Below are 18,926 nucleotides of genomic sequence, written 5' to 3'. Positions count from 1 at the left end.
CTGATGTGTCTCACTGGGACCTGGATTAGAGCTGTTCTTAGAGCTACGAGGCAGCTGTTTTCTTGTGTTAGGGAGCGGTTATCTGGTTACCTTCCCATTGTTCTGTTGTTAGGCTGCTGGGGGGAAAGTGAGGGGGTGATATCACCAGGGCCGGAACTAGGGGTAGGCAGAAGAGGCACCTGCCTAGGGCGCAACGAAAGGGGGGCACTGGGCAGGTACCTGACTTTTGCCTACCCCTAGTCCATGTTCGCTGCTCCTCCCCGCCTCCCTCCCCTCAAGCGCTTTACCCCACCTCCCCAGTCACTTTCCCCGCCTCCCTCCCCTCCCCTCAGTCACTTTCCCCGCCTCTCACCACGCTTTGCTCTGCCTCCCTGCCTCCAGCGCTGTGACACTCTCCCCTCCAGCGTTGTGCGCATGTGTGCGCACAATGGTTTCAGGAGCGCGCGCGTCCGCGCGAGCGATCGCCGAGGAGAGCACGGAGGAGATCGTGGAGGGGAGCATTTTGGGGAGCACGGTGGCCACCCGGGTCGCCTAGGGCGCCCTGTTTGCTTGGCCCGCCACTGGATATCACACAACTTGCAGTACAGCAGTAAAGAGTGACTGAAGTTTATCAGAGCACAAGTCACATGCCTGGGGCAGCTGGGAAACTGACAATGTATCTAGCCCCATGTCAGATTTCAAAATTAAATATAAAAACATCTGTTTGCTCTTTTGAGAAATGGATTTTAGCAAGAATTCTGCTGGAGCAGCACCATTAACTGATACGTTTTGAAAAGTAAATTTTTCCCATGACAGTATCCCTTTAAGCTCTGACACAGAGGAACAACGGAGCTACATCACCTCTGGACCAGGTGTTAGCTCCAGGGTTCCTTGAGTGCAGTGCGGCAAAAGGCACAGAGCCCTGCGAATTACGAGTGACATCAATCATGACACCAAACAGACTTGGAAAACTTTTGGCTCACTTACATCTAATTTACAGTAAACTGTGAGCATAATTGTGTTAAATTTGATGCAATGTCTGCAACTGGAATTCTGGGAAAAACAACTCTGCATTATGGGGAATAAACATGGTGCTTGCCCTTGAATTTGCACTTTGTTCACTGCACTTGAAGTTGTAAATGACCCCTATAGGCGCTGATGTTTTACAGATATGAGTAGCTTTAAAGAGGTGGTTCAACTTCAAGTAAACTTTTAGTATACTATAGAATGGCCAATTCTAAGCAACTTTTCAATTGGTTTTCATTATTTATTTATTTTTATAGTTTTTGAATTATTTGCCTTCTTCCAGCTTTCAAATGGGGGTCACTGATCCCATCTAAAAAAAACAAATGCTCTGTAAGGCTACAAATTTATTGCTACTGTTACTTTTTACTACTCGTTTTTCTATTCAGGCCCTCCCCTATTTATATTCCAGTCTATTTTTTAAAAATCAGTGCATTGTTGCTAGCGTAATTTGGACCCTAGCAACCAGATTGCTGACATTGCAAACTGGAGAGCTACTGAATAAAAAGTTAAATAGCTCAAAAACCACATATAATAAAAAATGAAAACCAATTACAAATATATCACATATACTACAATTTGACTCAAAATGTGAACAACCCCTTTAATTAAAAAATATAAGCACAAATCCCAGTAGTTTCGGAAACAAGAACAGTCTTGCCCACTGATTGGCAGAAATATTTTGAGCCCCACACTCATCAACATTCATACAGATATTCATGTGTCCTCATTAAATCCTCTAAATGGGAGCTACTCGTTTCATCTTTCATGTTGATGTGCTGTCCTAATTAGAGAAAACTTACCGACACATGAGAAGATATACAGTGAAGCCTGAAAAAATAGCGCACGTACATTTCCCGGAACACCTGATATAATTTAGATGGCTCGTGGTACAAGAAACACAGAGGTGCCACTGCAAATGAAAAGGACATATAGGGGGTTAGTTACTAAAATCTGAATTTCTTTCATATTTTATTTAAAAAAACAAACACCTCCCATTCTTGATTTGAATTTATTTATTAATAAAATTACTAGATTGCAAGAAAAACTGAATCGCTTAAATTTTTCGTACTCCTGAATCGCTTGTTTTCTTTCAAATTTTTGCCCGAAAAAGTCAGATTTTTGGGCTAAACCCAGCGCAGACCACAAAAACTTCAAATTGAGATAGGTGCCTCCCCCACTGACTTATACAGGATCTCGACACGTCTGAGATGGCGGATTTTTGGATTCGGGCTTTTTGAAATAAATCTTGAAAAATATGGGGGGTTTTTTCCATGAAAAATTTGAGATTTTGCCCCAAAAAGCCCGACCAGATAAATTCGAGGTTTAGTAAATAACCCACTAAATTATATATATTTAAAAACGAGGAGCAGAAAATCATTTTAAGATATGATACGCGGTGCACAGGTTCAGGTTGGTGAGTAACAGCATACATTTAAAGGAACAGTAACATCAAAAAATGAAAGTGTATTAAAGTAATGAAAATATAATGTACAGATTGTGCTGCACTGGTAAAACTGGTGTGTTTGCTACAGAAACTCTACTATAGTTTATATAAACAAGCTGCTGTGTAGCCGTGGGGGCAGCCATTCAAAGCTATAAGGTGAAGGAGAAAGGCACAGGTTACACAGCAGATAACAAATAAATTCTGTAGTGTACAGTGGGATTCTTCAGGATTTATCTATCTACTGTGTATCCTGTGCTTCAATGGCTGCCCCCATAACTACACAGCAACTTGTTCATATAAATTAGTAGATTTTCTGAAGCAAACACACCAGTTTTACCAGTGCAGGGCAACAACACATTATATTGCCATTCCTTTAATGGCTTTAATTTTTTGATGTTACTGTTCCTTTAATGGAACACATTAGGGCACAGTCATTGGCAAAAGATCTCTGGAGTGTGTTCCTGGCGGCTGGTTAGGGGGCAAGTCCTTTGACCTAGATTACTATCATTTATAGTAAAGGAATAATGTTCCTCATTTAGGACTGTGCATGCTCATCCTACAAAAAGAAAGCAAACTTTAATGGCGCCATTACTTAACCGCAGTTCAACATTCAACACTTTGATCCCCTTTTAGTGAATGGTATTCTCCTCTAACATGTGGTGAGATAGATTGCGCCATTGGCTTCCTCTATATACCTGCTGGAATCTAGGTCTTTGTTTCTTATATATCATAGATACTCTTGCATGTGCCAACATGAGATTACTAAAATGTGTATTAGCCCAAGGAACCAGAAGAGCAGCATTTGTAACAAATGAAGGTAGAAAGTCCAATATATGTCATAAATACAAAGACAAATGGCTAGATCTATGGGTGACATCAATGTGAGGGAATGGGGGAGAAGCGCAAACAAGTAATGATGGCAGGGTTAAAACAGATTGTTACAAATAAACTTTTGGGTAACACGGATTTATGGAATGAGAAGCAGCTATACATTACATTCATGTGTTTCTTTTCATTTATACGACGTACATTACAAAAATAAAAGAAGAGATCACGTACCGTACATGGAAAACCCATGAAATGGTATTACACCTACAGAAAAACAAAGAATATTGCCAGTTTCAGTGTTATATTGAGAGATCTCCTATAACTGTTTGTGCAACATGGTTCATTTTCAAAAAGAATAATACAGTTATGGGATCCATTATCTGGAAACCCATTATCCAGAAAGCTCTGAATTACATAAAGGCTGTCTCCCATAGACTCCATTATAATCAAATAATCCTATTTTTTTTTTAAATAATTTCCATTTTCTCTGTAATAATAATAATAATAATAATGAAACAATATATTGTACTTGATCCAAACTAAGATATAATTAATCCTTATTGGAAGCAAAACCAGCCTATTGGGTTTATTTAATGTTTACATGATTTTCTAGTAGACTTAAGGTATGAAGATCCAAATTACAAAAAGATCTGTTATCCAGAATACCCCAGGTCCCCAGCATTCTGGATAACAGGTCCCATAGCTGTAATATCAAAAGCACAAAAAAACAAAAGCGCATTAAAGGACAAGGAAAGGCTAAAATAGAATAAGGCTAGAAATGCTGTATTTTGTATATTAAACATAAACATGAACTTACTGCACCACAAAGCCTAATCAAACAAATGATTTTTGCTTTCAAAGTTGGCCACAGGGGTCTGTCATCTTGTAACTTTGTTAAACATTTTTGCCTGACCCTGACCCTGCACATGCTCAGTGTGGTCTGGGCTGCTTAGGGATCGTCAAACAAAGCTGCTTGAGTTCTGCATGGCTGGGAAGTAAGGCGGGGGCTCCCCCTGCTGTTCATAAGTATGATTGTTTCCCTGCTCAGCAGTTAGGGACCATCTGACAATTCCTAACCACAGCAGTAAATGAAGGGAAAATTTCACTGCATACAGTTACAGTAGGTTTCTTATAAAAACAGTACATTTTTTAATTAAAGTATGTTGGAGATAGGTTTATTTTTCATTAAAGAAAGTAAAAATGGGGTTTTATTTTTTTGCCTTTCCTTGTCCTTTAAAGGAACAACATTCGGGACCAGAGAGAGACTAAAGAAAACGATAGGTGTTATTTTACAAAGCGGTAACTATAGCTACTGCTCAGTAAAAATTACTGATCATTGATGAATCAGACCAATCATTTTTTTTTAAGAATGAAAAATCAAACCAAATATCTTATCTATAATAACTTCTATTCTTCTATTTTAAATCAGCCCTATCATATTCTATTTTGGTGCCCCATTTCCATGGTTGTGTGTACTGATTTTATATGTTTAAAACCTAATTTTCCATCTAAATTCTTCACCTTCATCCAATTTAACGTAATATATAATATATATACATATATGCTAGAGTTAGCAAGAAATTGAACAGCAAGGGGTTCTTTGCTTGTATGGACGAGTGGACACCTAAGGCACATAATGAAACAGCATATTTCGGGAAGACATTAGTACCTATCCAGGCTCAGTCACATCAATTTGGCATTACATCCTTCACATCAGTCTACAGGTTTTATTTTACTGATTTCCTATTAAAGAGCTGTTCAGTTCAGTGGGCTCCAGCTCTTTAAATTAAGATGTCATTTGCCACTAGCAATACTTATGTGTGGTACTTTAACTATACACTAGTAGTGTTAAATGGTGCATCTGTTTTCATTATAGTAAGTCTACCATGAAGAGAATACATTTACTATTGATGGCAGGCAGTTTTAGTATAATGCCCTTATTCCTACATTGTGTAAGCTTATTTATTATTGTGATGCTGAACAGAAATATTAAGAGAACAATACATAATAATAATATATATTACTTCTTTATATGTGTTTGTGTTTGGAGAAAAAGCCCTGATCTTTTGCTCTGTACTTTTTATTTGCTGTGCTCCTCGGTAACCTATTAATGGATTAATACATGGACGAAATAGAAGATCACACGAAGCTCCTGTAACTTAGTGATACAGGTATGGGACCTGTTATCCAGAATGCTCGGGACCTGGGGTCTTCCGGTTAACAGATCTTTCTGTAATTTGAATCTTCATACTGTAAGTCTACTTCTGAATCTGAAGTCCAATAAGCTGGTTTTGCTTATAGTAAGGATTAATTATATCTTAGTTTGGATCAAGTACAAGCTACTGTTTTATTATTACAGAGAAAAGGGAAATCATATTTAAAAATTTGGACTATTTGGATAAAATAGAGTCTATGGGAGACAGCCGTTCTGTAATTCAGATAACGTATCCAATACCTGTATAATGACCACTCAAATGCACCCGTGGAACTTGTGATCTACTGGGTTTGCATAATAATTGTCAGAGAGAGAGAGGTCCCCACATGAAGTGATGGCTAGGCAATACGGATAAAAACATGGCTGTTAATGCTCCACTTCATTGAATGTGGCAGATTTTTCTTAAAAAAAAAAAAAAGGTTGGTTGGGATCAATTTAGCTTTTGCATGTTTCCTTGTCCTTTAAACTCTGAAATAAGTATTATCCAAACTGTGGAAGAGGGTATGAAGAAGAAGCTGGGTTGGCTGATCACATGTGGCAGTAGAGATCGTTGACTGATTGACTGGGATCACATGACAATCCCTTGAGACGGAATGGTGGGGAGCTTCAGTAGAAAATGGGGAACTTAACTATTGCTCAACTAAACTGTACACTCTATGTACAGATTTTGTCCAACTAGTCATGCTGCTTGCTGCCACTAGAGGAGGCCAAAATACAACATACCATTTGGTGGATATGAAACAGCAAATTCTTCCAGACCAAGCTTCCCTGCAAATAAATACACAGATCTTAGCTTGGCACAATGTTGTTTCACAGATCTAAAATAAAAATGCATTTTTCTGCATTAGAAACATAATAAAACCACAAACACGGGAGGATTTTCTTGTGCCTGTTATCAGGTTTGTAAATGCGGCACTGCGTCCCTTCTCCATTGTATCCGTGTGATTAGCAAGCAGTTAAAACAAAGCTTTAAGGTTTACCTCGTATGTAGGATTTCGGTGGGGAGGCGCTACTGTAAGAGAAATGTGCAAGGACAGATGTATCTCGGGAAAAACACAGGAGAACCTGCAAAATAAAAATGTGATAGAAAGGTTGACAGGCATTATTTAAAATTCCAGCGCCACAAGGCATAAATCCATAGATATAGCCGAGCGGTGAGTCACAGTATTTCCTATATACAGACTTTGCTCTAAAGGGTGCAAGCAGGTGCTACTGAATTTGTATGGAAAGAGGAAAGCCTAATGCACCCCACAGAATCACCTCTGGGAACGTTTTCAACAACAACAAATTAATATACTAATTACTAAATGATTTGACTTGGAAGATAGTATAGCAGGGGTCCCCATCCGCCTATATATTCCCAAATCTGTGCAGTATATCCAATTCTGAATGGATCAGAGCACAGAGACATTGCTCAGAGCATTGGAGCCACTCAGTCTGCCTATAAATAAATTTCCTGCATAAATGTAATACAAGGAAATACAAGCTCAGGTTCATTTAACGCCTTGTGCATGCTTACATGTGTTATGGATGTAGATCAACCTTCATTAGCCACACTGTTCCAAATCCTCTCATATCAAAATAGTATGGTTATCTATCCATAGGCACATACCATCCAATCCAATATAGAAAAGTTGCAGAAAATAAACTGCAGTTTTATAATGTCTTTTCACCATGACTTTTCAAGGAAAAGTGCCAATCATAATTTCCCCCCCACACACAATTCTCCCAAATCACCACCAAATTCCGATCTTGAATTTCAATAAATCTGACCGTTTGCTCCTACATGTGTTCTCTGACCGAGCCCCAAGCCATTTAGGTTGTTACAGTAATCACTTAAATTGACATTTCGGCCAAACATGCAAGCAATTCTGGAAACATTTATGTAATATTATTTAAACATTGGGCCCTGACTCTTCGATAAAAGGATTTGTTTTAAATATAAAAATTAAACAAAAGGGAAGAGGCATTTTATCTAAACTATGTATACATAAATACATTTATATATATTTATTATCTTTAGACTGTTAGTAGTACAGGGCATATCTGCTATGCGGAGCTTGTATACGTAGAACAAGGAAAAACAAGGATGCTGGCAGTGAATGTCAGGGCACAGTCAAATTCTAACCATAACCAATAACCATTAATAGCCGTACACTATTGAGGACATGACACTTGGGGGAAAAGAAAAAATTCTCATGTGTGCACTTTTGCAATGTATTTATCTTACTATTTTAAAGTAATATTTTTGCCAGTAATTACCTGTGTTGGTTATAGCAGGTCTCTTTGAGTTATGTTGTACCTGTGACTAAAATATATCTGAGTGCTTCTATAATGAGACATATTACCATACCCGGCACATGGCCCCCTGACATTTATCCACCTATCTGACTGCCCCTGTCACGTTCTATGCTAAACCAATCCCAGGTGCAGTTACCCATAGCCAGGGGCCCCCAATAGTATATTAGAGAGGCATTAATGGCGGAGCTCACCCGCACACAGAGCCCCACATCGTCCATCACAGCTATCGAGGGATGTCGGTAACTTCAGAAATATTACCTGCTCGCAGCGCTGACTGCGGCTTTATTGAAACAATACACAGTGGTAAATTAGTGGTGGGTGTGCAGCAAACTAACACGTTTCGTTCCCCAAAAACTGGGCACTTCCTCAGAGTTTACCACCGTGTATTGTTTCAATAAAGCCACTGCTTGATTTCATCACTTTGGCCTCCCGTGGATAAGTCTGCCAGCACTGCGAGTGGGTAATATTTCTTTGTTTATATTGAGCTCCTTATCTTCTGTAGGGACCCATAGGGTTTTAAATCCCTACCCTTCCTTATTTCCCTAGTTGCTGGAAAAAAGCCCATTTATCTAGTTTATCATTTACATATGCCAGTTATTGGCCAAGAGGTGTTATGACCACTTCCTGCGACACTTTAATATAGTGCTTGGAAAGGGGTGGATCTTCCTCTTTGGCTCCTGGTGTCCTAACCATCTGGATGTTCCCAATGAGCCTGGGAGCACCAAGGCTCAGAAAAGTCAGTTTGCCCTGGAGGGACCTGAACCAGCAGGGACCCCTTGAACGAGGCCAGCTAGAGACCGGAAGATCTGTTATAGACTCTCTAGGAAAGTAAGACAGTGAGGAAGATAGAAAGAGCAGCTTTATGCTCCATCAAGGAGGTGTAGCAGGGAGTAGTTTCCCAGGCTGTAAGATTTGCCTACAGTGAAGGGACCACAGTGGATAGGGTGTCAGGCTTTAGGTTCTCCTCCCTGACCACTCCACTGGGTGAGATCAAGACCACGTGTGAGGTATATCTGCATGGAGATTTTTAACATGAGTATTATTTATTTATACTCAGGCCCGGACTTGTGCAAAGGCCACAAAGGCCCGGGCCTATGGTGGTAGGAATTCAGGGGCAACATGCAGCCCAGCTGCATCTAAATTGGGTCTGAAGGGCTGGGGACATGTATTAGATTTGGCTTGTTTTTTTTTTTTTTTTTAATTCTCCCATCCTCCAATCCCCAGTGCTCCAGGGAAGTTTGTGCACGCTCACATAAAGGGGAGAGGGGGGTCACGACAAGCCAGTGACAGGGGCCTGGGGGCACCCGCTGTCACGGCCGGCACCCGATACCAGAACAAATGCCAAGCACCCTGGTCTCGGCTCGGCTTCACCAGTAGTGTGACCACCGTTGGGCTTCGGGAGGAGCCCTCAGCTTACTTGGGTGCCACCTGGACTTAACGAGGGGTGCAAGGTGAGGTGTTCTGGCTGGCGAAGGGGCACGGCTGTTAGAAGAGTCTTTTGGCCCGAAGGTCACGGTACAAATGGAGCAGGCAAGAGAATCGTCAGACTGGCAAGGGTCAAACCGGGTTGTCAATCAAGGGGTTAAGCAGGAAGAGTTGTCGTAGGCAGGCAAGGGTCAGGATACAGATTTCAGAAGTCAGGATACAGGCAAGTTCAAACACGGAAAATCAGACAGACGAGATTCAGATCAGATGCACAAGGCTCAGGAAACCACTAGAAACAAGTTCTATCACGGGCACTGGCTGGGAGTCAGAATGGGCTTTCTATACATTTGAAATTGGCACCAAAACGAGCGTCTGCGCGCCTCTTAAAGGTACAGGCGCGCTGGCGTGATTGCCGTCCACGTCGCCGCACACTAGGTAATTTTATTACACCCGTTAGTTAAATACGGCCCTGATTTTACTCATATTTATATGAATTTAAGTTTATAAAGCAAATGCAAAGCTGGAATGCCACTATATTTTCTTTGCTTTCTGTACCCCAGTTTATAAATGTTTCGCAAAGGATTTGGGGGTTCGGCCCGAATCGAAAATAGTGCATTCGGTACATCCCTAATAGAAATGAATTAAATATCCAAACTTAAACTCGGCAGTGTTCAATGTAAGAGTTCTAGTGTGACACATTTTTAAATGCTAAACTTAGTTTGCTTGTGAAGAGTTTGTGAAGAATACAGAACTGTACATATAATGGTCCTTGATCTGTTTCATCCCTTGGGTTAGAACTGCGCAAGGACCTGTGCCCTCTGTCTGATGAAACAGACAGTAACGACTGTGACTAATTTACATTTAATCAAATAGAAGGGGAAAGGAGGTCATACATTTTCCTCTGTGACATTTATGTCGACATCACAATCATATTCATCATTAAAAGCCCTAAAAGACGCAATTTAATTTCAGTAGGAGTGGTGTCAGGGAAGTCATGTAATTTCTGTTAAATGAGTTTTCTTCTGTGATGGAAGAAGCAGCTTTTTCAATTATGAGGTGTTACAAAAGGTGAAAAATGGCAAGCCTCCTTATAAGTTGTTATTATGCTCGTAACATGATATTAGCAGTGGGGATTGTCACTAACTGATCATGGAGTGTTCTACATTGATATGATGTCTGCAGCTAACAGCAGCTCTGCTGATTGGTGGTTTGGCTCAAATACACTTATTCCCAATTCCCTGATTGTTAGTGCAGCTCCCATCCCCTTTATAAGCTAAAAAAAGGAACTGGGTTTCCTTAAACACTTTGCTTTCCAAAGGCGCTACTAAAAATGCAGTGCCGGCATCTATTCTCTACACGCACAGCGCTAACCCGTGAGATAGATTTCATGTGCTTAGGGATAGTCATAATGCAATTTTAAATTAGCCAATAATATATAGATCTGTACAAAAAAGGCCAAATATCATATTTAGTAAATACTAGGGCCAATGCTAGGGCAGTTTTTCCAGAGCTATACTGCTGTGCTGCACCAATAAGCACTCCTATTTACACCAGCTGAATACAATTTTACAGCAAGGGAAACTAGGCAAGAAAATTATATTGTGGCTAAAAAAAACATGGCAAATAATGCCAATATTTTGCACTATGCACACAGCACTAGCTTAGTTAATGAACCCTATAATCCTCTACTCAATATATTTTCAAATTCTTGTTTCTGTTTCCAGACAGCTTTCCTCCATGGGAGGGTGCATGATGACAGTGGTTAGCCAATGGTATTTTGATATAACCATACAAATGGCATTAGATACCAACTCATTTGCCCTTCTATGGGGCCAAAACAACAACCTATCAGAAGAGGACTGCTGATCAGACCTTTAATGTGGTCCTCTCCCAAAAGGTTTGCAGAGGCCAGTCTCATTATTTTTAGCCTAGGGGCCAAAGAGGCTGCAGGTAAACATACAAAACTCATTTGCTAATTCTTTTTTTATTTCATACCTGATAAAGGTAATCTTCAAAAACAAAATAGTAGTCATCATTGCTAGCCGTGAGCTTTACGTCCTATAAAAAAGAAAAACAATGGAATTAAGTATTTGTGAGAACTATGTTTCTCTGTTTTTAGGATGTAAGCTTGTTTGGGAAGGACCCTCTTTATCTCTTGTATCGGTTATTGGCTGCTATGTATGAAAATCTGTATGTTCAGAGTATATACCCATTAACTGCACAACACCGAATGCATTGTGCAACAAAGTATATGCAGTTTGTGCAGAATGCCTCACTAGGGATGTAGCGAACTGCCGATTTGGTGTTCGCGAACGTCGTTCGCGAACACCGGCAAAAAATGCGAACGTTCACGGACAGTTCGCGAACTTCGAACACCCGCTAAAATCGTTCAATTCGAACGATCGAAGGATTTTAATCGTTCGATCGAAGGATTTTCATTCGAATCGAACGATCGAAGCCATTCGATCGAATGCTTTTCATTCGATCGAATGCTTACAATCGTTCGAACGAATGGAAATCGTTCGATTTTTAGCGGTCGAAGGAATTCGAATGGTCGAATGGTCGAACGATTTGTATTCGAATCGAACGCGAACTCAAAATGCGAACGTTCCCAAACGTTCGCCAACATTCGGCGGACGCGAACGGTCGAAGTTCGCGCGAACTAGTTCGCCGCAGAACAGTTCGCTACATCCCTATGCCTCACCCATATAAAAGACTCTTGGCTTGCATATGAAAAAGTAAATGTTAATAAAGGCAAATTGTTTGCTTCAAAATGTTAATGATAACATCTTGCAGAAGTAAATGTTTCTATTAAATAAGAATCTGCAACAATACAAATCTACCAACAGAAAGAAATAAATATAAATGACTCACCTTATAAATCAGACTGTCAGATAGAAGGTCATGCTGAATCACATTAGATTTAAGCTGCTCATAGTACAATATGCCCTGGAAATTGTTGAGATAGAGAAATACACATTTTGCCGTCAAAATGGATAGCGTACATTCAATGCCATATAAACTTTACTCGGGTGAGACAAAAATAACATTTGCAAGAAAAAGGCTTCATGTAGACAGACGCTAGACCCAGGATGCTTGAGATCAAAATTGAATACAGGTATGGGACCGGTTATCAAGAATGCTGAGGAATTGGAGTTTTCTCTCATTTGGATCTCCATTTCTTAAGGCTACTAAAAATCATTTAAATATTAAACCCAGTAGGCTGATTTTGCTTTTAGTATGGATTAATTATATCTTAGTTTGGATCAAGTACAAGGTACTGTTTTATTATTACAGAGAAAAAAGAAAATTTAAAACCCCAGTCATCAGTGAACAAACTGGAAAAAATGGCCCCCATACAGAACCCTGCAGCACCCCACTAACAAACCTACTCCAGGCTCTATACACAATCAGTTTTCCTGTATTAAAGGACCAGTAACAAACTTAAAAAAGTTTATTTTTAACGAAAAAAAACACCAACATAGTTTATACTTTTAATTTGCAAAGCTTTTATTAAGAAATTACTTACCGATTCTCTACATGCGCTGTTCTTCTGAAACGGCGACAATCCATCGTGCTGCGCTCGATTTCTCCTCCCTGCCTTCTATAGGAGATAGCCAGGGAGGAGAAATCGAGCACCGCACGATGGAGCGTCGCCCTGTCTCCGTTTCAGAAAACCCATGCAGACACAGGGAGAACATTCATACTGCTTTGCAGAAAGTGTCTGGTCAGAATGAAACTAGGCACCCCAGAGAGGCAGAAACCATAGCCACCGAGTCACTGTCCCACCCATAGAAAAGTGCCTCTATTCACGGATAAATATTTGCATTTATGTTGGGTTAATCTGCAACATTTGTATTTCTTTCCAAGAATGTCTAATGTCTAGACATTAAAGGAGAAGGAAAGTCTTTTTGGGGGTACCAAATGTTAGGCACGCCCAAGTGATTGTATTTACTTACCTGAAACCCCGGGCCAGTGCTCCTATCAGCAGAAAACTGCACTGGCCCGAAGTTATTCCAGTGAGCACCACAGAGCGATCCACTTCCTCCTTCTTCTTTCTTCAAATTTCCCGGAGCAGTTCAATGAAACAGCCGACTTTTTAGCTCCGTGGGCCTGGGGTTTTAGATAAGTAACTACAATCACTTGGGGGGTGTTAGGCACCCCCAAGTGCAAGAACACTTTCCTTCTTCTTTAAGGGGGTTATTTATCAAAGTTCGAAAATTTGAGCTTTCAAGGTTATTTTTTTGATCAAAAATTTTTGTTTTTTTCGGGTAAGAAAAAACAACTCAAATTTTTCTAGTTTAAAAAAAAAAAAAAAAATAATATATAGCAGTCCATGAAAGCACTCACAGCAGTCGCCATCAAGCGTGTATCAAAAAGTCATTTATTGGTGCATGGTCTATGCACCAATAAATGACTTTTTGATACACGCTTGACAGCGACTGCTGTGAGTGCTTTCATGGACTGCTACAATTACTTTTGGTTAGCACCCGGCAAATGATCATGTGAATGGTGATAAACTCCACACACACACCCATATATATATATATATAACCAAAGGAATGGTGCACTCCGTAGACAAAATTAATACCTGGGTGCCAGCATGGGAAATAAGCAGTGAAAAGGGATTGCGGCACTCACAGGGTTTTAGTGAAAAAACAAAAAATGTTTTATTATTAAGCCTCAACGTTTCGATCCCCCACAGGGATCTTCGTCAGGAGCAAAAACAAACAAACAAACAAACAAACATCTAGCACCCACAACCCCCCAGAGGTAATAAAGCCTTGAAATGGCGCCAAAATCTGTTGCTAGGCAACCATACAGGTGTCAGTGAAAGTGCTCAAATCTATTGGCCAGTGATATAATCTAAAAGGCACATGGGGAAACAGTAGACACAGTAGCTTCCCGTGGATTGAACGAAGAAGAAAGTTCTTGATCATGTATTCTGCCTTTTTCTCTGTTTAAGAATTAAGCACACTTGGTGATTTCTTATTCTTCTGTCAAATTACACAGAGGTTAGGAGATTCATCAGTCAAATTGGTTCATTAAGAGGTTCACCAAACCAGGTTGCATCTATTGCATATGCCTTTTCCCATACGGTCATGTTCATAGTCTCCAAAACCCAGCTTCTACACAATGAAACCACTAATTAATAGACTAGAATAGTCCACTATTCCAAAACCTAACCACATAAGGTTTATTGTGTGGCTCCTGGGAAAGCTAGGAGCCTGAGTGTACTATAGGAAGAACCACAGACTCAAGCAGAAGGCCCTACATTGAAGCCCATACTCTCGGTTACCATTGACCACAGTGTAAATTTCAGAGATCTTGTAATCAGCCTGGTGATGTGTGTGACTATAGGATGTAGAAGGTATTAACACTGGAAACATAGATCCAAATATAAGACGAGTGCTATGGGAAATACCGTCAGCTTGTTTTAGGAGAGTTGATGAAGTTTTGACTGAAGGATATCTGGCAATATTAAAGGGCATGTAAAGGCAAAAAAATAAAATCCCATTTTTCCTTTCTTTAATGAAAAAGAAACCTATCTCCAATATACTTTCATTAAATAATGTGTACTGTTTTTATAAGAAACCTGACTGTATGCAGTGAAATTATCCCTTCATTTACTGCTGTGGATAGGAATTGTCAGATGGTCCCTAACTGCTGAGCAGGGAAACAATCATACTTATGAACAGCAGGAGGAGCCCCCGCCTTACTTACCAGCCATGCAGAACTCAAGCAGCTTTGTTTATGACGATCCCTAAGCAGCCCAGACCACACTGAGCATGTGCACAGTCTTAGTCTTGCAAAGATGTTTAACAAAGTTACAAGATGGTGACCCCCTGTAGCCAACTTTGAAAGCATAAATCATTTGTTTGATTAGGCTTGTGGTGCAGTAAGTTCATGTTTATGTTTAGTATACAAAATACAGCATTTCTAGCCTTATTCGATTTTAGACTTTACATGCCCTTTAAGTAAATGCTTAGTCACTTTTTTGTCATTAATATCTTATTAACCAAGTTGATGTTTATATAACATCCATTTAATTACTTTGCTGCAGACTTGTGTGAAAATGTTGCTATACCAAAGTGTCACCTAATGCATGAAATCAGTAAGAATTCTCCAAATGGCACTTTGTCAGAAGTAATATGCAAATATATAATTTCGCTGATGATTCAGTCAATCAAAAGTTGAAATTGATTTTATGGTTTTCGAAGGTCATCAGTGTCTTTAGTTGCTAATGCTTAGCTAAATGTTGTACTGTGTTACAAAGGAGATTTGTATCATGTCCTTCTCAGCTGGGCACCTGGAGAGCAAAGGACATGTATACAGTGCTTATGCATTACCATCAGGGACGCCATCAGGGGGGGAGAGTTGTAGGGGGCCCGAGGGTAAGGGGGGCCCGGCTGCAACACACTTACTTGATTAGCCGGGCCCCCCTGCTTTGTGAGAGCTGCCAACTTCGGGAAAAAAGGGCGGGAGCACAGGGCTATCACAGGTATCTTCTGTCCATTACTTCCCCTTATTGGTCACAGAGTTTAAGTCCCGGTTGAGCTGCTCAGGGATTGGATAGCTGAGGTTTGAACTTCCCCTACAGCTCATCCAATCACCATGCAGCCACCTGTGCTCTCCTCCTCCCTTCTGTAGTTGGCAGCTCACTGACAGCAGGTGGGCCACACTAATGAAGTAAGTGTAACATGGCAGGGCCCCCTAAAGATAACCCTTTGTGGTCCCTGGTGTGTGGGGGGGCCCTGGGCACCAAACTTCTGGGGGGGGCAATTTTTTTTACATGGATGTTTAAGGGGGGCCCTGGCCACCAATGTTTTTATAATGTGGGGAGGGCCAGGACACCAATATTTTTTAATGGGGGGCCCTGACCACAAATGTTATTTTATGGGGAGCCCTGACCACCATTATTTTTTTATTAACATGTGGGGACCCTAGCCACCAATGTTTTTTCTTTTTTTTTTTTACTGTGTGGTAGGGGGTGGACCTGTGGGGTGGGGAGGGTGGACTTGTGGGTGGGGCTTAGGGTGGGCGCAGCCCAGGGGGGCCAGGAAATTTTGTCGTACGGGGCCCTGTGATTTCTGATGGCGGCCCTGATTACCACCAAGGAACAGTTTATACTGAGGTACACACAACAAGCTCACACACAAGTTCACATTTTATGAATGAAACTATAAAATTTTACTCCAAGGTAACATGGTTATAACCAGTTTGGGGCAAACTGCACCCATTTCATTCAGTGCCAGATTTAAACCTGGTATGCCCCTAGGCCGCTCACACCCCACCACTCCTCACACACTAACCCCCCACTCACACACCCCCCATGGACACACCCAACCTGCTTGTACCACCCTCACCTATTAATCACTGTTGCTAGTTCCCCCGATCAGCCAGAGACCCCTAGTTCAACTGTGGCCAGTGGGCAACATGCCGTCCCCAGATCTTTGCCTTTGTGGCCTGCCTAGAAATCCAGGCCTCATTTCATTTTTATCAAGCACATCATTAGAAGAAGGAGGTGGGAAAAGTGTGCAACACAGGGCTAGAACTAGAGGGAAACAGAAGAGACTGTGTTGCAACTTGGGATAGCTTAAAGGAGAACTAAAACCTAAACATTTATGTGGATAAAAATGCCATATTTCATATAATGAACTTATTGCACCAGCCTAACCTTCTCAATAGCAGCAATGATCCAGAACGTCAAACTTGTCACAGGGGGTCACCATCTTGGAAAGTGTCTGTGACACTCACATGCTCAGTGGCCTCTGAGCAGCTGTTGAGAAACTAAGCTTAGGGGTCATCACAAATTATGAAGCAGAAAATGAGGTTGGCCTATAATATAAGATGATGCTACAAGCTAATTGCACTGGTTTCTGAGCTGCCATGTAGTAATTATCTGTATTAATTACTAATATAATCAGCCTTATATTGTGACATTTCTATTCCATGTGTACTGTACATTGTGAGTGGGTCCCTAAGCTCAGTAAGTGACAGCAGCACAGAGCATGTGCAGTGAATCAGCAGAAAAGAAGATGGGGAGCTACTGGGGCATTTTGGGAGACACAGATCTTTACTGCTAAAGGGTTGTGGTTGCCTTGGGCTGGTACAGAATCCAAAACATAATGTACAACATTTCTAGCTTCTTCTTTAGTTAAGCTTTAGTTCTTCTTTAAACCCCCTGCCAAAACTTACTGCTCTCACGCCACACTGGCTTGTTGTAAATTGAGGTAAGGGCAAGTGGGAGTGGCATGTGGGTAATTCAGCAGTTGGACTGGGGTGAAAAGGGAGTTTCTGGGTATCAAGTGTATTGGGACTGCAAGCAGGAGCCGGGATAAGAGGTACTTACTTACTTAAAGAAAAAAAGTCAAACATGAATGCAACCAGTACAGGTAGTGGAGATGTAGAGATAGCACCCTGTCTATATGAGTTTCCTAAGTTTTTATGGTTTTATAAATCCATGTATGCGAAAGCCTACAAAAGAAGAATGTTCAAAGCTATAGAGTGGTTGACTAAGCTCAACTAAAAGCCTGTGTTGTCTGCTCACTGATGTGTCGTATTTAGTTGTTATTATAAGATTTTCTATGGAAGATCAATTTAATAAAAACAGCATGGCAATGAAACCTGATAGAGGTTAGACATGATTCCAGCCGATTATTAAATGATTCCAAAGAGACACATTGAAGTCTGCATTGAAGTCAATGGTCGGTTTTCACGCGAGCGACAATTTTTATCAATCCAAATGCATTAAAGTCAATGGGTGTTTTTCTTATGGCGACTTTTTTGTCCAAATGCATTAAAGTCAATTGGCGTTTTTTCTCTGCAAACTTTTCCATGGCAATTTTTTGCCATAGTTCCGCGAAAAAATTTGCACATGGCGAAATGCAAAACTTTGCTGTGATTCCATGGCTGCTGAATAAATTCGCTCATCACAAATCTTCATATCTTAAGTCTACTAGAAAATTATTTAAACATTAAATATGCCAATAGGCTGGTTTTGCCTCCAATAAGGATTAATTATATCTTAGTTTGGATCAAGTACAAGCTACTGTTTTATTATTACAGAGAATAAGGAAATCTGTTTTTGAATATTCTGATTATTTTGATAAAATGGAGTCTTTGGGGTCAACTACAAAGCAGTGTTTTCTTATTACTGTTTTCTTATGGGAGACAGCCTTTCCATAATTCAAAGCTTTCTGGATAACGGGTTTTCTGTACAAAGTTTGGTAACACATTGAGTATAAATGCCAACAAGGCACGTTATTCCATTAATACTTACCTCAGGTTGATTTGAGATATTCAAAATAAGTGCCCACAACTCGGCTCGTAATGATGTTGGACAGCCTTGGCGAACAAACTGCTGAGCAGCAGCACTGTCTTGTCCAGCTAAGACTAGAAAATATGGAAATATAACAGGGAAGCCCATCAGATTCCTGCTAGTTTCAATATTTGTGAAATACAGTGAAGAAAAGTCAACACATTATAAAAAATGACAGGTATTGGCTCTTCACTCTAGCTGATGTGGACCTACATGTGAGGCTCAGGATTAATCTTCTGGGTATAATAAATCTCGAAAAACTTTGGGGTGTAACAAATCTCGAAAAAAAATTAGTTTTTTTCTTTTAACCCGACAATTTGAGTTTTGACTGAAAAATACCCTTGCAAACTCAAATTTTTAGGGTAAAATTCAACTCTACCTGATAA

General features: G+C 40.4%; 1 protein-coding gene across 1 annotated transcript in view; it reads right to left on the bottom strand.

The window, feature by feature from the left end:
- tbc1d19.L (TBC1 domain family member 19 L homeolog) overlaps positions 1-18,926 on the bottom strand; it is a gene marked incomplete at its 5' end in the record, with an annotated part of 52,837 nt that overhangs the window by 11,503 nt on the left and 22,408 nt on the right. Inside the window, 7 exon segments of the mRNA NM_001095777.1 lie at positions 1,806-1,915; positions 3,509-3,541; positions 6,216-6,260; positions 6,473-6,557; positions 11,214-11,276; positions 12,093-12,167; positions 18,502-18,614. Of these exon segments, the coding sequence (NP_001089246.1) occupies positions 1,806-1,915; positions 3,509-3,541; positions 6,216-6,260; positions 6,473-6,557; positions 11,214-11,276; positions 12,093-12,167; positions 18,502-18,614 (524 nt within the window).

Source organism: Xenopus laevis, chromosome 1L (genome assembly GCF_017654675.1).
Source record: "Xenopus laevis strain J_2021 chromosome 1L, Xenopus_laevis_v10.1, whole genome shotgun sequence".
In the NCBI taxonomy this organism is placed as follows: domain Eukaryota; kingdom Metazoa; phylum Chordata; class Amphibia; order Anura; family Pipidae; genus Xenopus; species Xenopus laevis.
Note: the sequence above shows the minus strand (reverse complement) of the source record. Positions and strands in the feature narration are given on the sequence as shown.